Source organism: Eucalyptus grandis, chromosome 7, assembly GCF_016545825.1.
Source record: "Eucalyptus grandis isolate ANBG69807.140 chromosome 7, ASM1654582v1, whole genome shotgun sequence".
Taxonomy (NCBI): Eukaryota; Viridiplantae; Streptophyta; class Magnoliopsida; order Myrtales; family Myrtaceae; genus Eucalyptus; species Eucalyptus grandis.
Genome location: NC_052618.1, coordinates 2,591,314 through 2,619,157, shown reverse-complemented (window position 1 = coordinate 2,619,157; position 27,844 = coordinate 2,591,314). Strand labels below are relative to the sequence as shown.

General features: G+C 38.2%; 1 protein-coding gene across 2 annotated transcripts; it reads right to left on the bottom strand.

Annotated features, from left to right (window-relative positions):
• Positions 1–916: 916 nt before the first annotated feature.
• Positions 917–22,223, bottom strand: LOC120295336. Of its 2 annotated transcripts, none has more exons than XM_039316372.1 (2): positions 22,205–22,223; positions 917–2,095 (listed from the first exon to the last, which is right to left on the bottom strand). In XM_039316372.1, exon 2 carries the CDS (start codon positions 2,065–2,067, stop codon positions 1,351–1,353), a length of 717 nt encoding a protein of 238 aa, XP_039172306.1. In that variant the 5' UTR covers positions 2,068–2,095; positions 22,205–22,223; the 3' UTR covers positions 917–1,350. The 2 variants fall into 2 exon arrangements, with proteins under 2 accessions (XP_039172306.1, XP_039172307.1); XM_039316373.1 differs by having other exon boundaries at positions 917–2,102; positions 22,208–22,221.
• Positions 22,224–27,844: the final 5,621 nt, after the last annotated feature.

Below are 27,844 nucleotides of genomic sequence, written 5' to 3'. Positions count from 1 at the left end.
AAAGAATATTTAACACCTTAAAGTACTGGAATCTCGGAAACATTTTTCAAAGAAAAGAAAAATTGGCCTAAGTCTAAGAGTTTTAACTCAAGTCCCCAAGTTCTGTCACGACCAATTTTCGGGGTTGAACCTAAGTTTGGCTAATGGATTAAGCCTAGATTTACAAGCCCATATCAATTCGTGACTTTAGGTTCAAGTTTTTTAACATGAAAATACAATCAAAATAAGTTCGTTATGGAGAAAGAGATCTTACCGGAATGAGGTGCATGCGTGAAGAGTAAGTGCAGCACTGCTTTTTCAATTAGAGAAGTGGCAACATTTGGCCCTAAGAAACTGAAATCTAATTTAAATATTGCCATGCCACTCAGAAACTTGTAAACCACAATATCTCCTACAATAAAGGCAGTAAGAAGGCTGCTACCTATCTCCGTAGACGGATGATTTGATATAACCGTAATGCTCGGCAATTTTATGCTTATTTTCACGGGATCTCTTATGACACCTAATTATTCCCATCACAGACAAAACGTAACCTTAATATGGATCCATACTTTTCACCACGTACTAAGCAGGCGATGAAAACTGTATATCTCCTTAAAGCGACAATCTCCGAAATCGAAACTAGGATGAAAAATGTCCTACAACATGGTGGAGCTTAGCTTAGCTCTAATTTTCAAAACAGCAAGCCACGGTAGCGCCTAAAGACAACCCGGTGATTTCAACCTCTTCAATCAAAACATTCACCAAAATTTAGCGAGTTGGAGCGATGCATCTAAAACCAGACAAGATCAAAAGCACGGCCAGGCAGATTCTCAGTCGAATTCAACAGCAGCCGGCAGGTCATAACTGCGCGAATCAAGTTCGTCCCAACAGTTAAATAAAGATTAGCATCAAAAGATCATACCCCCCACCAACCGGAACGGCAATCAAGCCATACCCAAAAGAGAAACGACGGCACGAATCAAGCAATAACAAAGCAAAATCAGAGCGAAGGGTCCGCACCTCACCAGCGAAAGCGAGAAACTTGACATGACCAGAGCTCGGAGAAGCCCAAAAAGGAGTGAACTGCAACGCGACTCGAAGAAGAACAAAGGGGATTTAGGCAAGAAATGCTGATACTGATAGAGGTCGGGAGCTGCAATGGAAGAGGAGGATTCTTGTGGTCGGGAACTCACGAGAACCCGACCCCATCTGATGACCTTTTCCAAACCCAAGCCCTGGCCTGGCCTGGCCTCGCCATGGATGCACCGTGCGGCGTGTGAGGGACGCGCTCCAGGACACGGTATCCTCGTCGGGCATTCATTAGCCCCCAAGTCCAAACAGCCCCGTCTCTCTCGTCCCTTCCAACGGCTATGCCGAGATAAGAAGGCCCTCGCCATTTTCCCTCAATTTCTTCCCCAACTTTCCCGAGAAAGTCGCGCCGGGAAAAAGAGAGGGAAAATAGAGAGATATGTCCGCAGCGCGATTCCTCCTCTTCGCCGCCCTCGCCTCGTCTCTCCTCTTCCCGGCCGCCGCCTCCGATTCGCCGTACTCCGCCGCGCTGCTGGCCTTCAAATCATGGGCGGACACTTCCGGCTCGCTCGCCGGTTGGGCCAACTCGTCGGACCCGTGCGGCGGCTCGTGGCTCGGCGTCACCTGCAGCGCGCGGACCCGCCGCGTCACCAAGCTCGTCCTCCCACCGCCGTGCCCCTCATGTCCGAGGCCCAAGGAAGGGAGGGGCTGGCCGAGGCCGCGGTTAGTCACGTGCGGGCACATGTTGGTGAACCGGTTCAGGTGCTGGCAGTCCTGGAGGAGCCCGAAGTTGAACTCGGGCGGCGGGTCGTGGATATAGACTGAGACCCCTCCGCGGCACTCAGCAGGAGGTGTCGAGACGGCAACAATGTCGTAACTGGTGCTTCGGGTGGTGAAGAGCGACTGTAGAGGCATGCGATGGAAAGGCGAGGGTGTCTGCGGCCAGAGCCGAAAGAGGAGGAGGGAAGGGAAAGAGAAGAGGATGAAGAGGGAGAGAGAGAGAGTGATGCGGAAGGGTTTGCTGTCGAAGAATTTGTTGTGCTTCTTGGTGAACATGGCTAGAGCCGCGAGAGAGAGAGAGAGAAAGAGAGGGTTATGGAGGAGAAGTGAGAAAACAGAAAACGGAAAGGAGGTAATTAAGGGCAAGACAACAGAGCAGAATCAACTGCGAATTGAAGAGCATAAGTGGGGACCAGACTACTTGACCATGAGTCAAACTTAAGACCCAGAGAAAATCCCACAGAGAGAGAGAAGAAATGTTAGACATTAAATTAGGGGCTATTTTATATTCAAAATTCGAAAGCCACGGAAAGATGATTATTTTACATGCAGAAACTCCATCCACGGCGCCACGTCGGTTCACGTGATGCTTCATGCTTGGTCAGAGACCATGCTTAATGAAAAGACGTTACAATCAGACATATTTTTCGACTCCTTTGAAAAACGTTTTCTGGATTAAAAAAAAAACCTCTTGGAAAATGTTTTCGAATTTTCTAGTGTTCGAAGATAAACTAATTAAAACACCTTCGAAATGAAATGAAAGTAGAATCCTACTACTTAATGAATGAGCCTCATAATTTTATCATCTAGCAAACTGAGAGAAACTGAAATGCTAACTTGCACATCACCGTTGTGGACCCAACACAACTATCCATCTATTTTGACTTATGATGGGGTCGAATCATGCGACAGAACAAAAACGTGCAAAGGAAGATATAAAACTCTATTCTGTCGTTATCTTTTGTTCCATTCGCAAAGACACTCATGGCCAAAGGGTAAAAGATGTCCTGAGAAAGTTGTCCCCACGTGAGTTTTCTTTTGTGAAAGGGGGAAAACAAAAACTCTCAAAGTTATCGAGAAAATAGCTATATTCAACATGTATTCCATCTTTAACTTATTTAACCTAATCGATGAAATAGAGCCCCTCATTCTTTTTTTGAGATCATTGGAGTTCATGCAAGGGCAACTTTATTTTTAGTTTTATCTTCTACTTATAATCTTCTTCTATTTCTTTTTAAAAACTAATTAAGAAAATAGTATAGAATTTATGATCTTTCATCTTTTTGAAAAAAAAATTAGTATATGAGTTGAAAATGTTACTTTTTACCTTATCAAACTATTATAAAACATCCAAAAGAAAATACTATTATAAAACATGCATAACATAAAAGTTCTTCCTCTTTTATTTTTTTTTCATATCTATGTGTTTTAGTAATGTTGGTTTGACGACATTCATACAAATGGATTACTATAAATGGATCAAGTTAAATAATACCTTCTTCCTCTTCTTCTTCTTCTTCTTTTCCATGAAGTGTTATTGCAAATGACCCCTCAAAAGACCCAAAACCTCGGAATGGACTAAATAAATGGAAAGAGGAATTAATCTATTGCACCTACCTCCCCTTTGAGTTTCGTGTTTCTACACCAAGTTAAACTCAATAATAAAGGAGTGGGGACCTGGAGAAAGATGACGGGCTCTCCTCTATTAACATCAAGGTCAAATTGCCATAAGTTGGCATGTCATATTTTGAGGTTTTTTATTACAATGAAATTTACCAAAAATCAAACCCCATTTACATCAAATTGCTTTTTAATGTATTTTTAAAAACACTTTATCAAATACTATTTCCATTGGCCAGAGACTTACATTTTCTCAAAATACATTCCCATGGTTGCTTAACTTCCTTGACATATATTATGAAATACAATCGGTATACCTATTTGTAGAAATATATAAGTTTTATTTGCAGTTCAATTTACAATATTAAAATTCATTATATAATAAGATATTTGTAATTAAATTGGAGACTTCAACAATATTTATGGAGTTATTTTCGTACTTTGAATTACAAAAAGAAATGAACATAAATTTTTATTTGGAGACAAAACAGTCATAAGGTTAAACAACAGCAACTTACTAAATCTTTTAAAACCTCTTTTACTACTTAGCAAAGGCTTTTGAACTTTTATTTGAAAAAGAAAAAGAAAAAAGAAAGACTCCCTCTCATTAAATTAAACACATTAAATGTCAGTATAACTAATTAAATAAGATTGGATTAGAATGATAGATAAATATTTATTTTTTCAGCATTAAAAGTTAGTAATGATGATGGACAATATCCCTATAGCAAGTTATTAAGTGCCCCTATATGTTTTATTTGCAGTTCAATTTACAATATTAAAATTCATTATATAATAAGATATTTGTAATTAAATTGGAGACTTAAACAATATTTCTCAAGTTCTTTTCATACTTTGAATTATATATATATATATATTGGGAGACAAAACAGTCATTTGGTTAAACAACAACTTACTAAATCTTCTAAAACCTCTTTTACTACTTAACAAAATCTTTAGAACTTTTATTTGAAAAAAGAAGAAGAAGAAGAAAGACTCCCTCTCATTAAATTAAACACATTAAATGTCAGTATAACTAATTAAATAAGATCAGATTAGAATGATAGATAAATACTTATTTTTCCAGCATTCAAAGTTAGTAATGATGATGGACAGTATCCCTATAGCTAGTGATTAAGTGTCCCGTGCTGAATGGACATGATTTTCCCCTATCGACCGTATCAATTTATAAAGTCCAAATCCCAGTAGAAACGATTAGGACCCTCATATAATCATTAATCACCACCAAAATTGATAATAATGGGGGAGAGAGGGGGAGGGAGGGAGAGAGAGATTTCGTGTTTATCTTCATGAAACACCGGAATTGTTTTCACTACTTCTAAGGACGAACCAAATTTATTGCTCACATCCTCTCTCTAGTTTTGCTAGGGTGATGCTACACGCCCTCTTCTTTATGGCAATTAATTGCTAGCACTCCTAGCTAGCCATCTATGGCTAGGAAACACAAGGCCCTCCTCCTTTTTTTTTTGTTTTTGGTCAGAACCCTCCTCCACTTATGTATAAGTTTTCTTTCTCACCCTTTAAGACGTTTTTCTCTTTGAAAACTCTTTTACCTCATTTGCCGTGCCAAGCCGAAGAAGACAGAATTACCTCATTCCGCAAATGTCAAATTCAAATTGTGAGTACAAAATTACTTTTTTGACACCATAATTGTTTTCATTGCTTTTAAGTACCAACCAAATTTATTACTCACATCCTCTCTCTAGTTTTGATAGGATGGTGCTACACGCCCTCTTCTTTATGGCAATTAATTGCTAGCACTCCTAGCCAGCCATCTATGGCTATAAAACACAAGACCCTCCTCCACTTATGTATAATTTTTCTTTCTCACCCTTTAAGACGCTTTTCTCTCTAAAAACTATTTTGCCTTATTTGCTGTAGCCGAAGAAGAAAGAATTGCCTTATTCCATAATGTCAAATTGCAAGTACAGAGTTACTTTTTTGAATGAAAGGAGGACAAATGGGACTATTGATGAATGCCATGACAAACCTCAAAAGCCATGAGCCCTTTCATTTTCCAAGGCTGCCTCTTGCCTCGCCCGCGTCATAAAGCCCAACCCCAATCGTTGCTTCCCTCTCCATCATGGCATTCAATACTGGCTAGTCTCCGGAACACAAAAAAAAAAAAAAAAAAAAAAAAACAAAAAAAAAAAAAAAAAAAAAGAATCATACTCACAAAAAGAAAAAAGATAATAAGGAAAATGAAGAATATCTTATTCTTACTTTTGTTTCAACTCTACCCAACAAAAAATCGAAAAGAGAGGGAATGAATTCTCAACCACCTATCCTAAATTATGAAAAATAATCAATTAGATTTTTGAGCTTTCCTTTCTAAGTAGGGAGGGAAAGAAGACATTAGTAAAATTTCATGTTGTGTAAATTATTTCATTAGACATCATCATTTACCCTCAAAATTTTTCCAATTATTTCCTTTGAGTCCTTTTAGGCCGCATCCTTGCAGGGGCAGTTGTTTCAAATCTTGAAATGAAATATCCTTATTTTCATTGCAAGGAATCAAGATAATCAAGGCAAACTAAATGGTCACCTTGCCTATGGGACTATGAAAAGATTGTATTTATCCTGTTCGAGAAGCTAGCTGCTTCATAACTCCTCATGAATGCAATCTCAAGCATGATTGCAGAAAATTATATTGGGGGAAGAAAGAAAGAGGAACAAGTGGTTCAAGGAAGAGTGAGGCAGTGCGATGAGCAATGAGCATAAACTAGCCCCTCCCCTGCCACCCCTTGCTGCCACACGAAAAAGGGAATGGAAGCGAACGACCTCGACCAAACGACAATCACATCACCACCCCATATGACATTTTAACACCAGAAATTAAATAGAAAAAAGATAATAATAAATAAATAAAAGTGAAGAAGTGACTGGAAACTGAAAAGTCTTCCTCTCCTCTTCTCCTCCCAAAAAGTAGAAGTGTAAAGGGCATTTTGTCACCTTTCTAACCAAATGAAGCCACCTCTCGAAAGTTGAGAAATTTTTCTTTAAAAAAAAAAGGAAAAAATATCATGCTTTTAGAATAATATTTTACTCTAGCTATAAAAGAAACATAGGTGCATTTTGGAAGGTCCTAAATGTCTTTTGGCACAACCCTTAAAATATTTTTTTGTCACTTAGCTTGTTGCTTAAAACTAGATCCATTAAACATGTGGATCGAGTCGGGTTTGGGTCCGGTCATAAATGGTCCGATCCAAATCAACCAATTTAAATTATTTATTGCAGTGCAAATTTTTTTACTTATACTCAACCTAACCTATACTTAACTCATATCCGATCCATTTAACTTAACTTAAGAAAACTCATTTCTTATATATATATATATATATATATATATTAAAAATGGTATTGCTAAAATATTTTCATACAACACAATTTAATGGACAATTTTTATAATTTTTAAAATAATTATTTTAAAGAAATCGAATTTTAATTATTTTTTATTTTTTAGGAATATAATTTTCAATTTTCGTTTTATTTTTTTTTTTTCTTCAAGCTTGCCCAGCTCGCCGACGCTGGCGAGCTTAAGGCTCACTAAATCGGCAAGGCTCAAGCCTTGCCGGATGTTGGCGATGCCTCCACCTCGCCAGATCTAGCGAGCTCGAGCCTTGCCAAATCGCTCAAGCTCGCCCCCTCCCCAGATCTGGCCAGGCTCAAGCCTCGCCCGATGTAAGCGAGTTCTCGATCGGTGTTAGGTGAGGCTTAAGTCTCGCTAGATCTGGCGAGCTCGAGCTCGCCGACACCAGTGAGGTTAAGGCTTGTCTAGCCAGTCGCCAACCATCACCGTGCCAACCACTAGAAGGAGGAAAAAGAAAGGAAAAAAAAGGAAAAAATAAAAATATAATTTTGATTTAAAAAAATATATTTTTGTAAAGCTAAAGAGGGAATAGAGAGATTGTGAGGTTTTGGTTTGAAAATGGGTTATAAATCCAACCCATTTAAGACCCACATAAGACTTACATCTCTTAAGTCTTTAGTTGTTAAACCCATTTAACTAATTTCTTCAAAAAATAAGTGACCCATATATGATCAATTTATATTTAAATGGGTTATATATGAGTCTAAGACCCATTTTGCCACCTCTACTCATAGCACGTGCTCGTGAGGCTTAAAAGGTATGGTTGAGTTAATTGGAGTGCATTGAGCTTGAGGTAGGCTTAGTCTTGGAAGATCATATGAGTCGGTAAGTCGGCGCGTTGAGTTGATTTGAATGTAATTGTGCACCTATTCCTATTAAACGAAAATAATACCAATGTCTACAATGAATTTATGAACTAAGTTGATGCTATTATTATTCAGGAGTTTTGTAGTAAATAACTAACTCATCAAAATTTTGGTATTAATAACAATTTCTAATCATGAATATCAAGTCCTTGCCAAACTCTGCGAGTTGGAGCCAAAAAAAGTTAACTTTGCAAGGGCATGAATATTATTTGTTAGCAAAAATTTATATTAAATAAAAATTAAAATAAAAACTTCTATTCATGTCTTGTTGGATAAAATGAGAAGGGGAATTCCATGCATTAAATCAAATTTTCCAAGCGTGAGCGTCAGTTAAGAAAATCATTCCTACGTTACATCTTCAAACACGGATTTTAGGAAATAACGGAACCTAACAAAAAAATGTATGGAGGCTCGATTGGAATAACCTTTTTTTAGTCATTTATATGAATTTATTAATTGAAAAAAGATTTTTAAAATTCCGGTTGGAACGGTAATATCCACCGACTCCCCTCCCCAGTTACGAAAGTGAAAGGGAGGAAGGAGAAAGTGAGAGAGAGAGAGAAGGAGAGAGACTCAGGGTGTCACCGTCGTGGACCCCACCCCATCGTGGCTTCAATTTCATGTCCTTTCTTCAGGACATTTTTTTTTTTTCTCGGACTTCTCGAAGGATAAAAAGTCAAATGCCCTTTTCCCAGCATTTTTTGAGGTGACGGGGCGACGGGTCAAATCTCGCGGGACTTCTCTAACTCAAACTCCCGCCCAACCAAACCCCGTCCGCCCCCTAGCTCCCAGTCCACACCGCCCAACGAAACGAAAAAAATAATAAAAAAATCTTTAGTAATTTACTTGGCGTGTGCTCTGAAGGGCGAGTCTGTAATACAAATTTTTTAACCATGAGTCGTGATGTAAATGAAAAATAAAAGAAAAGCTCTAATAATGTTAAGGTTTCTCAAAGCATAAGTCATAGATAGTACCAGTGATTTTTTTAGTGTATATTTTAGGAAAAGCCACTTTCCAATGTAAGGAAAGGAGGAAGAAAATTACAAATTATCTTCATATTATCCTCGTATGATTATTTCATATTAAGTATGAGAAAAATACCAATCTCTATGATATTAAAACATAAAAAAGGTTATAAACTAATCTAGGTATTACTTTAATATCCTCGTATAAAATTTAATTAACCCAGCTATAAACTAGCAATAATTCGCTCAAATTACTTCACTTTTCAAATTAATTGAACTTATTTACTTGGTGTTTTTTTTTTCCCATCATAATCAAAGATGGACGTTGCCTTGGATGACTTTTTTCATTAGAGGAGTCTACCCATGATTTACTAAACTTAACAAACAGTCTCCACTCAAGCCATAACTCTTCCGATACCACCGGAAACTCCGACTCATTCCCCAAGATAAGCCCCACCAACACATCCTAAGTCAAAGGACACATATGCCCCTCCCTTGGCTTATCCCACGAGGAAGGGACAAGTGTCAATTTTGTCCTAAATATCTCAATTTTATTGGTTCTTAATCTTCCCATAGAATTTCACAATATCCCTCCTCGCCGCTGCACCAACAAATTTCAACAAAAATATAATTATTTTTTTTAACACAAACTTGTATATTTCGAGAATCTTGTAGGCTTGCTGAGGTTACTTGCTAGCACTTTCGCTTTTTTAGTCTTTTTATTAAGAATAAATGCCATCATTAGCTTGGTGTTATAGCAATTTTAGGTTATGCACAGGAAATGCAATAACGTGACCTCATGTTAAGTAAACACAAAAATCTACGTGTTAATTTGAAGAAATCGTGTTTGCCTTAACCTCTATCATATCTCTCTTGCAATTTAATTCAATACATTTTTTTGTCACTATTCAATTCTGCGAAAAAGTTAGGGAGGAAATTAAGGATTGCTATCATTATTTCAACTAGATGTACAATACACCGCGCACACATTAATATAAGTACATGACACATTGAAAAACAAAAAAAAAAAAATCTTAATTAGATATTTAAGAATTTTTGGAGGTTCATTCAAGAAATAAATTTCAGAGGTAGGTCCATTCTCTCTCTCTCTCTCTCTCTCTCTCTCTCTCTCTCTCTCTCTCTCTCTCTCTCTCTCTCTACCTATTTATGGAGAAAATATTTTGCAATCGCCACATCACCCATCTACATGGCATATGCTTGTGGATCCATTAATAAAACGACACGTGTCATTTGACATTTGAATAAAAAAATTATTATATGAACTTATCTTTCTCTCTCCTCTAGGGCTAGTTTTTTTTTTTTTTTTTTTTTTTTTTAGTCCTACTCTATTCCTACGCTACACTCACTCTCAAACTTTTGCCCTGCCTCGTGCAGGGCGTGGGAGTCGAAACCCACTTCTGAAACTTACGCGTCCCCACCCCATTCCCTTAAGAATGTGGGGATTTGAACCCCTCACCTCCCCCTTCCGTGTTGGAAGGGTGGCCACTGGGGCGAACCCCCCCTCTAAGGCTAGTTACAGGCAGCGGTAAGCTGAGCAGGCATTAGAGGCTAGTTACAGGCAGCGGTAAGTTGAGCAGAACCACCCTGGGGTCTCTCTCTCTCTCTCTCTCTCTCTCTCTCTCTCTCTCTCTCTCTCTCTCCTCTTATCCTAATTATGTCATTAAAAGGCTCACGGACGGAGGAAACAAGTGGGAGAACCGCCCTGGGGTGGGAGACCCCGCGCTGTCCTCTTACTCCCTCTCTATCGAGAAGACAAAAATAGACAGGAATTAGGGGACCTCACAGTGGTGAAGGTAGACACCACGTCAAGACTTCGGCTCTGGCTACTACGGGTAGACAAGTATAGTAGCCTATCGCGCTTGGAGTGAGTGAAGATGGGGTAAATGTTCACAATTGGGTTGACACGCACTGACGGCACTGTTCTCAACCACGGGATGACCTAGTTTCCCTGGTTGAGAATAGCGCCGTGATCCATGGGACCCACGGGCTCCATGGCCACTGTCCAAGTGGGTGTGGGGCACCGCCACGTGGCTCTGCTGTCCCATCGCCATTGGAAGAGCTTCCACTTCCCAGTCTTGATCTTTTCTCTCTCCACAAGTCGTCGTAAGGCAAGGAGAACTGCTCAATTCAAACCAAAAAAAAAGAGAGTAAAAATGAAAATAAAAAGCAACAACAACTCGTATATAAAAAAAAAACCATTATTTATTATTTATAAAGCAGTAGTTGTAGTCGTGTGGATATATATTTGGAAGAAGTCGCGGTATACTAGGTGGAGGTGCCTATGGGGTGGGCTGTGGTGAAATATTAGGATCGCGTGCTTTCATTCATCCTAATGTGAACGAATTCTTGGATAAGGTGACCTCTTAGACCAAATGTCATCGATCGAGCCCGCCTAATAGTGTCTTCAGTCCCTTGCAAGCTTGGGGAATCGTGCCTCGATGATGTTACAAGTTGTGGCATACATAAGTATTATTCATTAATGTGGTAACAATTAAATGTGCTATTTTCTATATATCATGTTGAGAATTAGGAGTAATCCCAGAAATGAGGTAATCAAATCTATCCTATCCCAGCCCCGAGCATCCGTTGAGGATGTGGAAGTTGAATGGTAATGGAATGGGAATCGCATTAAACTGATAAATAATAACTAAAAACAGCCACCAAGGTCCAAGAAGCACTCGCGATAATTACTCTGGCCCATTGTAGACTTTGGATTTTGTAAGATTTTTTTGTGGACTATGTGTGTGTACAGGTTGGGCAAGCAAATGAGTAATTGTTCATTGTCAGGATATACAAGGCTCTCATCCGTCTATCTCTAAAGTATTATTAATCGATGCTTATTTCAACATTTCATATGGATATATATTGGGTCTAACCAAAAAGGGAAAAAAGAAGGAAAAAAAGAAAAAACTAAAACTTCAATGGTATTGTTGCGATGGATACCTCAAGCTTTGAAACTAAAAGCACAAGTTTCCTTAAGTAGTTGATAACCAAAAGGTGTTAATCAGTTCACACTTTTGACCTAAGAATTCTCTCCTCCCCAAATAAAGACGCCCAACCCACTGGGGGTTCGCCCTAGTGGCCATTCTTCCAACTTTGAAGGGGGAGGTGAGGGGTTCAAATCCCCACCTTCTTAGGGGGGATTGGGGTGGGAACGATATCATTTCAGGAGTGGATTTCGACTCCCATGCCTTGCAAAGAGACAAGGTAAAAATTTGAGAGTGAGTGTTAGAATAGGCTTAGAATAGGATCGACAAAAAAAAATAAAATAAATAAAGACGCCCGGATGCGGATGGGCCCCACGAGCGGAAAAGAGAGAAGTGGGGCCCAACTAAAAATTGGAGAACTATACCAAAAGATATTTCCATTTTCTTGATTTCCATAAGGTGAATTGCTGATTTTTGCCCTTTGCCTCGAGCCGCATGAGCCTATATTTTCTGGCCATTTTAAATAGGAAAAAAAACCATAAATTTCGATCTTATTTTTTGGTATCACGAGGAATTATTTTCACTCGTGATGGAGAAGACGACTTAACCCCGTGCATTTTACTCTTGAAAGACCAAAACTTATATATTAATATATTCTCTATTCTAGCACCGTTTAAGGGCATATTTATTGCGTTAATATAAATTCAAGATTTTTTAGGACACAAAATATTTTAAATATGTGTCTCATAGTGAGCAAGTTTACAATGAATTTAGTTTGGGATTTTTTTTGGGTACTAACCTTATATACCTAGAAAAAATGAAAAGTGTTGGTGATGCAAATTTCAGCATGAGACATGGCGCGCATGAATCTAGGCAATATGCCTAACCAAAATAAATTAGGAAGGCCAAGCAAAAGAAGGGAGAAAATTAAGAGGAGATGTGGATCCCATCTTTGTTACGCATCCTCTGAACAAAGATTTGGCCCCCGGCCCTAATTCTTATTTCCATATTTTCTTCATTCAAGAATGGTGGGTGCGTTGTCATTTCATGCACTCTCCCTCTCCTTTCTATCTTTCCATGCGTCGGCTAACCGACAGAAAAAAAAAAATCACTTTTTTATTATTTATTCACGGGGCTTTGGTCACGCAAAAGGGTCTTATTCCCAGCAAATTAGAAAATAAAAAATTTGAGCATTTCACGAGCATGAACAAAAAGGGAGGCTCACCACCCACTTGGGCGGTGCTGGCGGCGAGCTTCTCCCCCTAACGCAAGGGGAGGAGTTCGATTCCCGGGCGTCGCAGGTGACTTACCCAGTGGCATGTGTGTGGTGGCTAGCACATGTTGCCCCCAGGGTTTACTCCCGTTACCCCGGGCCTTTCGGGCTGTCCGTGTTGGTACGGTGCGTGAGTTTCCTAGGTCACAAAAAAATAAAAAAACAAAAAAAAAAAAAAAAGGGAGGCTCGAGAAATGTATGTTTGTCATGTGGCGGCTCTTGAATTGTCATTCATATGAGTGATCCTCCCAATCATAAGGTGAGGGCCATGATTTATCATCCCTGCGCCCATGCTTCCTAATTTAGAGGATCAAGGCGCCCCGGCTATTTTTTTCTATGTTGTTGCCACGGCCATGAAAATTATTGAGGAGGGCATATGTATCATTTTGGTTCTCTAGGAAATTTATTTTGGGCTCTCTCTCTCTCTTCGTAGGTTGGGCTTTCATTGGTGTGCCAATGCCATTCCATGTTTGCTTGTTCATGGCACGATAAAGTAGCTTCCACTCCTTTCTTTTCCTCTCTCCTAACCACCACCATCATCTCAAACCCCAATAATTTCCAATTTTTTTTTTTTTTTTTTTGTCAAGTCTTACTTTATTTCTATTCTAACTCTCACTATCAGATTTTAGATTTTTACTCTATCTTATTATGAGGCGTGAGAGTCAAAATTCATATTTGATACTGAATCATCCCCATCCCAACCACCCAGAAGGTGGAGATTCGAATCATCCACCTCTCTCTTCTATATTGAAAGGGTGGCCACTAGCCAATTCTAATGGTTCAAAAACTAAGAACTCCCACTTCTCTCTCTCCCCCCTCGTTTGTATATTGGGAAGTTTCTTGCTCTTCCATTTTCCCGCACCCCACCTTTCTGAAAAAATCTAAAGTTGCAGCAGAAAGGACAAACCTTTTGCTATCAGAAACTCCAAAAACAGGAGGCAACTCTTGCTGATACAATAACCTCAGAAAAACAATATTTTATGTTGTACCAAATCTTTAGGGTTCTGTCCCAAAGCCACGCGGACAATGATTTCTGCCCATTCAACTGGTGTGAATTAGAATTGAATAATGGATGGGGGAAAAGTTGAAACCCACTTAGTTTTTTTGCACGCACGAGATGCACTATTTGCATCGGGTTATATTCAAATGACACCTCAAGTGAATTTTCTTACATGATGAATGAAATAGACTTTTTTTGATCTAATAGACAAGGGTTATCAATATTTTTTATTTATTTATAAATATTTAAGATGAAATGATGACTTGATTATTTTTTTAAAATATGCATCCGTTTGAAGACAAGTTAGAAGACTTCAATCTACCACCAATGTCTTAAAAGCATCGACCTTTACTTAGAACAACAAAGCTAGAGTTAGAAACAGCCATGCAACATGCAAATTTGCATGTGTAAGAAGGTATGCAAAAGAAGCTTCACTTTGGGAATGTGACAAAATGTGGGTAAAAAATGGTAAACAAGTCTCAAGTCTCAAATATGTTAAACACAATCTTAAAATTTTTAATTTGGTCAATTCTAATCTAAATCTTTTGATGACTAATTGGCCAAATCTTTTTGTCAATTAATTGGTCAAATTCAAAAATTTATGACTAAATTTGTGACCTTACAACAAATTTATGATTTTTGGGACATTTATCCCTAGAATGTGGACCAATTAATATCTAAGGTAAATCATAATTCAATGGCTTAAGTATTTAATTAAGATTTTTATCTTATTATGTATATTCATGGTAGGAACTTTGGCTTCCTCTTAATGATTTTCCAAGTAAATGTCTAAAGCTTTCGTTGTGAGTCCCCAGCTCCCTCTCCCAATGTTTACTGTCGTTTGATGACATATCTCAAATCACGAATCTCTCATTTGACTCCTTAATCGAGATGACCCATGTTTCCGCGCTGCCCCCCCTCACCCACCCCCACCCCCGGGGGACTCCCCACCAAGCTTGATTAGGCCAAAGACAATCAGGTGGATTCGAAAGGGCAGATATCATTTTCATTAGGATTTGCGAAACTTAAAGAGAGAAGAAAATTAGGGTTTGGGAGGCGTAGGCACCGTAAAGGGTAAGCAATTTTAATTTTTTTTTCCTTTTTTAGCACCTTAAACAGTAAACAAATTTAAAATGCCACCTAGAGAGGGAGTGAAAGAGACGGAGAGAGAGACCGACCTTTAATCTCTCCTCTTCCTACCCACCGCGCGCCCATAAAGACGCCCCCAACCACCAAGGGGAAAAGAAAGAAGTGGGGCCAGCAAAAAAATTAGAGAAATATACAAAATAGAAAGATTCTATTTTCTTAATTTCAAGCTTTAGTAGATCCGAGATGATGCTTTTAGTACGAGTAGGATAAATCATATGCCGATTCCCATTTTCTTGATTTCCATCTTTATATTGTAATAATGTGGTTGGAGCCTTTATTTCTTGGCCATTTTAGATAGGGAAAAAACATAAATCTTGATCTTCTTTTTTTTTTTAGTATTATGAGGAATTATTTTCACTCTATGGACAATAGAAATAGGTTTTAGAGGCATATTAAGGAAATCTGTCCCCAAGGTCAGGTTGAGTTATGGTGTGTCATGAAAAAGGCTTAACATTGTCAAGGAATTGATGACATCACCAAGTGAACAAAAGGAATTCTCAGTCTTTGATTTGGTTGATATTTGGAAGGAGGGTTTTTAATCTAATGGGTTCTTTCTATTGTGTATGGATTGAAAACTAGCCTTATGCATCTTTTATTTTTTTCAATAGTAACCTGAATTGTGAAACCTGGTATGCATTCTATTGGGGTGACATGATCACTTGGTGATGATTTGATGCTAACTATGCACATCTCTGATATAGTTTGATGCAGGACTAATCGAAGCACACTTAATTTCATTTTAGATCTAATGTTGTTGCCAAATATGCTTTATCGTAAAATGGAAGGGGCAACTAGAACCTTAGTGGATTTAGTTGTTATGTGGTAGTTCCCACTTGATACCTTCATATATGGATGGTAGTTATTCACATTTTGTAAATTTTAGTTCCAGCTATTAAATCCCAATGGGTCTTGTTAGTCATTAGTTTTGGCAGCAGTTATAGATGCTAATCTTACCTTACTCTCTCTTGTTTTAGGAATCAACTCTACAGTAGTGCTATGTTAGTGCCTAGCCAACCATTACATTGGTGCTTGATGATTATAGTAATTGAGTACTAGAAGCAAGGTAGAACTCGTCCGTACCTTAAAATTCAAGATGAAACTTTAATTTTGTGAAGTTTATGTAGAATTGAGACAATTCTTTTGAGGTATTTTTGTTTTTAGTCTTCTGCTTTTCTTCGTTTATAAGCCAATCTCCAAAATCCTTGATCATGTGTTGAGCTTGCTGGAGAGAAAATGAATTAAATAAAAAGAGAGACAGAGAGAGAAAGAATATTACTTGCACTGCATAAAATAAAAAAGAGAGACGGAGAGAGAAAAATCAGCCAGCCTATCACTTTATGAACTAAGATTGTTATTGCTTCTTTTTCCCACCGTCCAGCTGCCAGTTACCAAACACATCTAGCTTACATACTTTTGCTTTGAGATTTATAACATGCATTTGATTGACCCTTACTGGTATCACTTTTTGCATAAGCACATGTGGGCCAATCGTCTCAAGATGTAATTGTCCTTTCCAAATGTTATTACTTTTATTATTTACCATTTGTAATAATAAACCGTTGCTGGTATTTCTTGCCTTCTATATTTGGGGATGCAGGCTAAACAAGAGAATTTTAGAATTGTTGTGTCCATGCTCTATGTAGCAAGAATATTACTTGCACTGCAGCATGGAACCTTTTTTCTTTTGAAAATTATATGTGGATGATGAACTCTTGTGAATAGTTTTGTGTGGTGATTCTGGTGAATTTATTTAGTTAAGACACATGGGTGTAAAAACAAATGATCATTATGTTATACAATTCCAGCATCTAAAAATAGAGGGTCCATCATCAAATTAGTATTTACAAGAGAACTCACCAAGCTCATAGTAACCAAAAAAAAAAGATGATAAAGCCCCACTTCCATGGACTTAACCCCTGTGCATTCTACAAGAACATTGCATTTGGACTTACCTTGCTCTGGTTCAAGGCCTATATGCTTCGTTCTCTGGTCAGCCTGCTTACGATGATTTGGATATGCGATTCTACAATTTATTCTTTACGTCACTTCCTATCATAGCCCTCGGGCTTTTCAATCAGGATGATTCTGCAGGCCTTTGCCATGAGGTATGCAAATCTATCTATGAGTGGCACTCTATCATTTCAATTGTGAGAAATTGATCATAGTACAGTCCGATCATGTACAATTTTCCAAGCGAGGAAGAACTTCGATTCTTTAGCAAAACTAATACTTCAGTGCAAATTTTTGTAGAGATGATTACCTAGAGATGACATAGAATGCTTTAGTCCTTGCTTAGGACATAGGCTAATGTTTTTGTTCAAGCAATCGATTCAACTTGCTTTCGTTCGTTACCACCTTTTTAACTTGGGCATTCAAGTCTGCTCCAAGCATTATCTCCAGCATTTTTATAGGAATCTAATTTTTGTATTGATACCTAGGATGATATCCTAAGGTATATATAGTAGACTTAGATGGATAGATAGTGGGGTACATCCATTGAGCATGCTATTAAAGCGGCAATTGAAGGAGGTTGTAGCCATTATTCAGCTAAGAATTGTGCATTTAAATTTCATGCCTCACTGCCCTGCATGATTGATTCTTATGGCATTTCTTTCAATCATCCAGTCTAAACAATGATGAGCACCAAGGTCTAGGAAGCAGTCACGAGAATTACTCCGCGGACCATCTGAAGCTTTGGATTTTGTGTGGTTTTTCTGTACCCTTCATGTGTGTAGGGCATGCGAATCAGCATTATTCATCCTCATCCGTCCATGTGAATGAAGAGAATAAAGAATTATTAGACAGTGCTTATTTCAATATTAAACTGAAGACATATTGGTTCTAATCAAAAAGGGAAAAAAAGCAAAAAACAAACTTTAGTGGTATTGTTGCCATTGACACCTCTATGGGATCGCTTTGCAACTAAAAGCACTAGTTTCCATGAGTAGTTGATAGACTTATCCTTTCAAGGTTTCCTTTCCATCTAAATTTGTCATTTTGCATTTATGTAAAGCATTTCATTTAGCATTTATGTAAAGCATTTTGTTCTTAATGAAAAATTTTCGATCAATGTCTAGGATGAGGTGAAGGGAGAGAAAACAGCACTATGGAAGTGTGATATGAAAATCATCTATGTATAAGTTTCAAAAGGAGAAAAGGGAAGATTTCTTTCTAGGATGCTAAATATGGGTTCAAGAGTGGGTAGCAGATAAATTTGAATCTTGTTTGTAATCTTTATTAATTAGCACATCCAGAACCTAAGTTATAATCATAAAAAGTTCACAATTTTAACCAAAAATTTCCACTTAGAAAATAATTTGAACTTATTAGAAATTAATCTTTATAGGGAGATTGTATATAATTGTTCTAGACATCATTGCTTTGTGAGTATTCTTGTGCTTTTCCTCTTTCTTATCTATCTTATCATTAATTAGGCCTCGGAGATAGCTATTTTGAACCATTTAAATTATATGGTGTGTTTAAAGCATTAATTTTTTTTTTTGTGGGATGCATAAAGTAATTTAAGTTGTTACGATTATGCGAGTTTCCAGGTGTTCATCGCCATACACCTAGTATTGTCCTCTGAAGGATGTGCAGACTATATGTTCCTCAACGTTTGAAGAGTTTATGGCTCAATTATTAATATTAAACAAGAAAGGAAGTGTTCGTGGTTTGTGACTTTGTTCTACTTGCTTACCATGCAATGCTCAACACTCTTGGAAATATATCGGCATTGAAAATTATGGTATTTCCCTAATTAGTCACCTTAGCAAATGTATGCTCATGTATTTAACAATGGACTGGAAAATAGTGCAGCAATTTCTTTCTTTGGACTTGTCTAGTAGCCATGGAAATAATAATGAGACACGAAAATCCAAATTCCTTGAATTTTATCTTCTCTATTTTTTGTAAATGCAAGTTGACAATTTGTAAAGGATTTGTTAATTGATTGACTTGATTTGAAGAGGCAAAAGAAGTAAAAGTTGGTGGGATTAAGGATAGTGAGACCGATCTAATTGAATCTATCAAAATCCAAATTTTTATATGAATATTTTAAAGATATTTTATAGAGACATTGCAAAAAAACTAATCATCTTCACCTATTCAAAATTGTAATTTACATCATAACTCATCTTAAAATCCTATCCTTTTCTCGACGTTTTTCCTATAAAATGTAGGTTCCTAATGAAAAAGACACCGGATGCGGATCGGAGGCTGGAAATGATAAACAAATTTAAAATCCCACAAAGAGAGAAGAGAGAGGAGAGAAGGGATGGGGGGGGCGGGGGACCTTTATCGCATAATAAACACACGACCAAAAAAGAAAATAACAAATAATAAATGACACTCAAATGGCGGTTGGGCCCACCAAGGGAAAAAGAAAGAAGTGGTGGGGCCCAGGAAAATAGAGAATATACAATAAAAGAAAAAAAGAAAAAATGGAAAAAGAAGAAGAAGAAGAAGATGGAGCATGGAGCCGCTGGGTAAAATTGTCCATTTCATTTTGTTCCCATTCCGAGAAGAGCAAAGCAGTATTCCTATTATTTCTCCATGTTTTCTTCAAATTTGCAAGTAGATAAATAGCTATCAAAACTATCATTTCTTTTTTTTTTTTTTTAGTTAAAAAAATAATTGATGGATATTACGAGATTTACTAGCTCCAAAAGAAAAAAATTAACTATGATCCAAAGATAATCAAAGTTTGATAGTTTTTATCAAAAGAAATATTTTCCTTAATCAATAAATCTAATCTACTAATCACTGATTACTAGGTTTTTATGAAAGAAAAAAAATGAGGCGCACATTAATCCCTGAGGCTTGTCAGATTGGCAACATTTAAACATGGAGAGCTTAAACATGGAGGGTGGCAAGGCCCAAGCACTGCCCTATAGGGACGCTTGCCGACCGGCTACTGGCTAAGGAAAAGAAAATTAAAGAAAAGAAAAAAATATAAATTATAATTTTTAAAAATAAAAAATAAAAACAAAAAATGATCAAAACAAGTGGTCGGAAGAAAATCAAATCATATACCAGATACAAAATGATACAAAATATTTTTCACTTTAAATTCATGTTTGAGTTGGAGACTGAAAAGAAAATATTTTCAGCCACATTTTGCCTAATTAAAGAGATGATTTATTTTCCAGGGCTTCACACCAGAAAAAGAAATTATATATATATATATATATATATATATATATATATATATAACTATTTAGGAGCAAAGATTGGGAGCCTTCGTCCTCTATCCTTGCAACATCTTTACTTCAAATTGTCCCCGCCCCCTTGAAATGTGATTTTTCAACATAAAATTTAGGACATAATCAAAACGTTTAAAGTGTTTAAAATTGAATTGATTTTTTTATTATAAAAATGCAAAATCTAATCGAATTAGTTAAAATTTTAAAACTCGGTTTGAATTCATACTTAATGAATGAGTCTCATAATTTATTCATCCACTAAACTCCCCGAATAAAAATAGAAAGGGACCGAGGGAGACGGAAATGCAAACTTGTACGTCACCGTCGTGGACCCAACATAGCTATCAATCCATTTTGGCTTATGATAGGGTTAAATCATAACAAAAACATGTGAGGAAGGTATAAAAGCTCTATTCTTCCATTGTCTTTTGTTACATTTGCGAAGGACGCTCATGGCCAAAGGGTAAAGATATCTTGAGAAAGTTTTCTCCACATGATTTTTCTTTTATGGATGGGGAAAACAAAGACCCTCAAAATTATAAAAATTATCAAAGAAATAGTTATTCTCAACTTGTATTCTATCTTTAACCTATTTTACCTAATTGATGAAATAGAGCCCCTTATTCTTCTTTTTTTTTTGAGACCGTTGGAGTTCTCGGTACATGTGGGGCAACCTTATTTTTAGTTTTATCTTCTACTTATAATCTTAGTAAAAAATTTATGATTTTTCATGTTTTTGAAATTCGAAAAAATAAGTATATGAGTAAAAAATGTTACTTATAACCTCATAAGTTCTTGCTTTTTTTATTTTTTTATTTTTAATATCTGTGTTTTAGTAATGTTGGTTTGACAATTGATCAAATTCATCGTCATTAATATCTTCTTCTTCTTCTTCTTCTTCTTTTTCTTCTTCTTACCAAACCCTACCTAAGTTCCTCTTTGACTTTCATGTTTCTAGACGGAGTTCAACGGGATATTAAAGGAGTCTGGACCTTGCAGAAGAAAGATCACGGCCTATCCTCTATAAATTCAAGGTTGAATTGTCATAATTGTCATAGGTTGGCATACCATAGTCTTTGGTTTTTCATAACAATGAAATTTACCAAAAATCCTTTATAAACCGTGAAGGGCATTCACCTCATCAAAGTTACTTTTTAATGTATTTTTAAAAAGCACTTTAACAAATACTATTTCCATTTCAGAAAATCCTTTAGCCCAAAGACTTGTATTTCTCAAAATATATTCCCATAGTTGCTTGCAAGGCCACATGGTTGAAGACAAATTTAGCTCTTATGCCACCACATTAAGCACGTCTCGGTCCACTTAATCGGGTCTTTCGTCAAAACTAAGGCCAAGCAATTCATTAAGTTTAGTTTATGATTTAATCGCCTATTCTATTTCTTTCATTTTTCTTTTGATTTTATTAGGTACTATTGCCTAACTTCCCTAAAACATATATTTTATAACACGATGGGTATACCTATTTGCCAGAATGATTTTTTTTTTTTTATCATATAAGTTTCATTCATAGTTCAATTTACAATATTACAATTCATTATATAATAAGAGATTTGTAATTAAATTGGAGACTTTCACAATATTTCTCAAATTATTTTTATACTTTGACTTAAAAAAAAATATTTGGAGACAAAACAATCATCTGGTTTAACACCAACTTACTAAATCTTCTAAAACCTCTATTGCTACTTAACGAAAGCTTTTGAACTTTTATCTAGAAAAAAAGAAAAACTCCCTCTCATTAAATTAAACACATTATATGTCCAAAAATTATATTGGTTTAGTATAACTAATTACATAACATTGGATTAGAATGATAGATGAATACTTATTTTTCCAGCATTAAAAGTTAGTAATGATGATGGACAGTATCCTTATAGTTAGTGATTGAGTGCCGCCTGTTGAATGGACATGTTTTTCCCCTATCGACTGGACCCTTGTATAATCACCACCATAATTGATAATAATGGGGGAGAGAGGGGGAGAGAGAGAGAGAGAGAGAGATTTTATCGCTCTTCTCTTCTCTCTAGTTTTGCTAGGATAGTACTACGCTCCCTCTTCATGGCAATTAATTGCTAGTACTCCTAGCCATCCCTATGGCTAGGAATCACAAGACCCTCCTCTACTTATTTATATATATATTTTCTTTTTCGCCTTTCAAGACGTTTTTCTCTCTAAAAACTTCTTTGCCTCATTTACCGTGCCAAGTCAAAGAAGAAAGAATTACCTCATTATGCAATGTTGAAATTGCGAGTACAAAACTACTTTTTTGAATGGAAGAGGATAAATGGGACTATTGATGAATGCCACGACAAACCTCAAAAGTCGTGAGCCCCTTCATTTTCCAAGACTTACTCAAGCCTCGCCGACGTCATAAGGCCCAATCCCACTCATTTCTTCGCTTTCCATCATGGCATTCACTATTGGGTAGTCTTCTCTCTTCAGAATAAGAAAAAAGAACAAGAAAAAAGATAATAAGGAAAATGAAGAAAATTTTGTTCTTGTTGTTATTTCAACTCTACCCAGCAAAAAATCGAAAAGAGAGAGAATCAATTCTCAACCACCTTTCCTAGATTATGAAAAATAATCAATTAGATTTTCAAGCTTTCCTTTCTAAGTAGGGAGGTAAAGAAGGCATTAGTAAAATTCCATAAATTATTTCATTAAATATCATCATATACCCTCAATATTTCCAACTATTTCCTTTGGGTCGTTTTGGGCTGCATCATTGTGGGGGCAATTATCACAAATCTTGAAAAGAAATATCCTTAATTTCATTGCAAGGAATCAAGACAATCAAGACATACTAGTTTAGATTATCACCTTGCCTATGGGATTATGAAAATATTGTATTGTTCATATTCATGAATTCAATGGTACAGGACTTTCTCAAGACTTAGTAGTAAATTCTCTACAACGAAATGAGTGATTCTCCATTCTAGATTAAGGAGCTAGCTGCTTCTTAACTCCTCAAGAATGCAATCTCAAGCATATTGGTAGACACCAGGAGTTAGTTCATACTTGCCTGGAAACAACAAAAAAAATGCATAAGAAACTCAAAACTGTAATGCTTTAAGGGTAGAAAAATGTGTAACGGTCAGCAGCTAAGCAAACTAACTGCTCATTCCCACGCACTTTATTTCCTCTCGATATCTTGATCTTGCCTTCTCTTCCATTTCAAACATGTGCAGCCCATTGACCCTCCCCGTGTTGTCATTTCCTAATCGGGCACGTGATAGCTTCAGTCAGGCTCAAATGCAGGTGTAGTCTTGGAAGCTCATATGAGTTAGCACGTCGCATCAATTTGAATGCATCAATTTGAATATGATTCACAATCGCTTATTCGAATGTTACTTGTTGACACCTAAAATTTTGATTAGGTTTAATTAGGTCTTAATTTCTTTTATTTTTTAAATAATAAATAACAAATAACAAAAGCAACAAAAAATAGTAAAAACAAAAGAAAAGAAAAACAAAAACAGCAGCCCCCTTTTCTTCACGTGGGCTCGTGCGGCTTGGCCCCACCCCCTTCCTTCTTCTTCTTCCCTCTTCTTCTTCCTCGCTCCTTCTTTCTCCGCCTCTGTAGTTCACGCGCAGAAGACGACGACGCGCGCAAAGGACGGCCTACGGCCGAGAGGAGTAGGCCGACGTCGGCCGGAGAGGATAAGATCTCGGGCGCCATCAATGCCGAGCACGCTTCACTGGATAAGCTCGGAAGGGGGAAGATTTGACGCCGGTTCAGCCGCACCCAGGGCCGGTCGGCGTGCGAGAGCCGACGGCCGAACCTCTGTCGACCGGCCTCCTCCTCGCCTATAAATAGAGGAGCACCTCCGTCAACGAACGGCACGAGCGAGCTCGAGATCTTCCCGAGAGACTTCGGGGGAGGAATCGAAGAGCGAGCGAGAGAGGACTCGGATCGCGAGCTCGGCCGACCTCCCGAGAGACTTCGGGGGAGGTTGCCGGTGAGCGAGTTCGGGAGGTTAGATCCGGCCGGTGGAGGCTCGGATCTAGCCGGAGTGAGAGCGAAGGAGAGATCCGAGCGTGTGGAGGTTGAGTGAGAGAGAAATCAGAGAGGAAGGCCACACCACGGCGAACTCCGAGAGCTTCCCCTTGAGAGACTTCAAGGGGGGATCGAAGAGTGAGCAAAGGGTGCGAAGGATCGGGTCGCAAGCTAAACGACCTCCCACCGAGAGACATCGGGGGAGGCCGGCGGCAAGCGAACTCGGATCTGTGAGCAGCGGAGGCCGGAGGAGAAGAGGCGGTTCTAGATCTGCGAAGTAGGTAGCTGAGAGAGAGGGAAACCAGAAGGGGGAGGGCTGGATCTGTCCACCGCCGTGCCGCGATCCCTCCCCGAAGCCGACCAGTAACGCCCCTGCGCCGTGCTACCTCTGCAGAAAGGTATCAACCACCGCCCGTCGTTCGTTTTTCCGCTCGAAACCCTAGCCACCGTCGTCCGTGTCCCGGCCGCCGAGACACCGCCGGGTGACGTCGCTTCCCCAAGTGGAGTCGCCAGCAACCGCTTGTCGTCGCCCTAGTCATCGTCGCCGTGGAAGACCGCCGTCGCTGCCGTCGTCGACGCAAGCTGCCGCCTCAGTTCCTCCATGGGCGCCGCGAGTAGAGAGAGGTGGGAGAGAGAGAGAGCTGCGAACCGGATGGAACCGGGTCGGGCGCATGACCCGGTTCCCTAGGGTTTTAGTCGTGCGGGTGGGAAGGGCCCAATTTTGTTGTGGGCACAGGCCCTTTCGCCAAAAAAAGGGGGTTTGGGCTTTTACATTTAAAAGAAAAACAGACAAAAAATCCGAGTCGGGCCCGCGTTCGGGTTCTGCCCCGGGTCGGACCCAACCCGCGGATCCGAGGCCGGGTCAGTTTTTATATTATTTTAATATAAAATAATATTTTAAATAAATAAATAAATAATAAATATTTTATTAAAAAAAATCAAAAAGTGTTTTATTTTCAAAAAATATTAAAAAAATGTTTTAATTTCAGAAAATCGAAAAATATTTAAAAATGTCGAAAAATGTTTTATTTTCTAAAAATCGAGAAAAATCAAAAAATAATTTTTCCAAAAATATTTTGAAAAATATTAAAAAATATTTTATTTTCCAAAAAAAAAAATCAAAAATATGCCAAAAATCCAAAAAAAGCCAAAAATTCATGAAAAGCCAAAAAATTCAGAAAAGCCAAAAAGACTTGTGTTTTTCCAAAAAATCCCAAAAAATCCCTTTTGCGTCCAAAAATGAGAAAAGACTCAAAAAATGTTTTTTCTCCAAAAATATATGGAAAATCCCTCAAAAATCCAAAAAGCCTTAGGGTTTAAACAAGATTAGGTACCGAAAGGGCATTAGTGATTAACTAGTGTAATCAAGTCCCCGATCCTAATTTCTCTGGATTTGCGCAGAGTGAGTATTTCTCCGATACTTCACTTGGGTTTCTAATCAACCCACCCCAAATCGATTAGTGGCGACTCCGTTTTAAAATTAATTTACAGGTTAAAAACTTAAACTATTAAGTCGTGAATTGGCGGACTTGGGAGAGTCCGGGCTTAATAAATTCAGCCGAGCCATTAGCCTCCTTAGGCGCTCGTACCCGATTGCGGGTGCCAGAAAAAAAGAGGTCGCGACAGCTTGGCGACTCCGCTGGGGACCATTTTTGAGGACTTAGGCCATTTTATTTTTGTTTAAATGCTTTGCTGACTTGGTTTTTTTCTTTTGTGCAGGGTAGTAGCTTAAAGTTTTTTTATTTTGTTAAAATAAATTGTTTTGTGATTATAAACTGCTGTGCATGCTTTATTGTTTTAGCACTACACATGGCACACACAACCCGGCCGCCGGACCTGGGCCGCCATAGGATTTCTAGGATGGTGTTAAGAAAGATACGACCTCGAACGCGAGACTGCGATGTAGAGGTTGCCTTTCTTTTCCCCGAATTTCTTAGCCGAGGTTAGGAGGGTATCGCTAACGCGAGACTGCGACGGGCGGATATCCTTTTAATCTCAACAAACCTTCTCAGTTAGAAATCGAGCCGCACATATCATGCGCATGTCTATGTGATTGCCATCAATTTTCTCGTGTGAAGTAAGTTTTTATTTCATGTACTTTGCAATTTACTTACCTTCCTGTATATATTGAGTAGTCCATGATTAGTGTAGGATTTAATATCACGGTCATCTAAATTTGGAAGTAATTGTCATAAAGTTTTTTTTTTTTAAAAAGTTTAAGAAAAAAATTGCAAAAATAACTTTCAGTTGATGTTTTTATTCTCACGCATGTTACAAAATTCTTTTCCGCAAGAATTTTCATTTGCCAAAAAAAGGGGGATAGAAATCTTTTTCAAAATTTGTTGCAATTCATGCTTTCTTCACCTTTCAAATTAAATATCTTTTTAGTCCATGCTAACATCTCGCATGCCCTTTTTCAATCCATGCTTAAGAAATCGTCTATCTTTTCATGAATAAACGAAATGAGTAGGGTTAGGTCGTCATCATGGACTGACTCCCTATTTACACCTTGTATTCCCACACGCTTGTTTATTCATGACAAGGTAATCACGGAACATCAACGTTCGCCGGTCCAAACTCGTTCAAAAGCAAGAGCAAGAATGGCTGAAGAAAACGTACCAAGCCGTATTGCGGTCATAGAAAGCGAAATGAAGCAAGTCTTCAATGTGCTTCAACAACTGTCAAAGCAGATAGACTCCATCCGGGGCAAACTTACACCTTTGACCTCGGTCGAGGTATTGTTGCCACCATCATCTACCGGGGTGATCAAGGTGGAGATGCGACGATAACATGCCCGTGGAGGATGATCCGCACCCAACCATGATTGAGAAAGCTAGGCCAGACAGTTTGTCTAAAACTGAGCATGACAAACGCCTCGAAAAGCTTGAGGAGAAGTTGAAACAACTGCAAGGCCTCCAAGATCCTACTTTGACCGATCTCTCCATTTATTCCAATGTCAAAATGCCGGAAAAATTCAAAATGCCTGAATTTGAGAAGTACGATGGCACAACTTGCCCTAGGGCTCATTTGCAAATGTACTTGGTTCGAATGACCCAATATGTTAATAATGCACCATTAATGATCCAGTTGTTCCAATCAAGTCTAATAGGCCCTGCCCTAAGGTGGTACATTACCAAGAACATGAATCTCCTCGAAACATGGAGCGAAGTGAGTGAAGCATTCCTCAAGCAGTATAAGTTCATAATGGACATTACCCCTTCTCGTGAGGATCTCGAGCGTATTGAAAAGAAAAAGCATGAATCATTCAAAGAATATACGATCCGATGGAGGAATCGCCGCCCAAATCAGTCCCGAACCAACAGATTTGATTTGAGAAAGATGTTTATCAAAACCCTCCCTTACGAGTACCGCAATCGAATGGTAACTACGATCGCTGAATCATTTAATCAACTCATTCCAGTAGGGGAGCAAATCGAGATAGGGTTAAGGGATGGTTGGTTCACTGAACCTACATCCATGGGCAGGTTCAGCATGAAAAAAGATAAAGAACCCCTGGTAGATGTCAATGCGACCTACAATCATTCTCCAACAATTCAGACAAATGCAAGACAGCAACAGACCACCAGCCGTCAGCCATCTCAGCGTTACAACAACAAGAGAC

Coding starts and splice junctions, on each gene's coding strand:
- LOC120295336 (XM_039316372.1), bottom strand. CDS start 2,067: ATGTTCACCAAGAAGCACAACAAATTCTTCGACAGCAAACCCTTCCGC.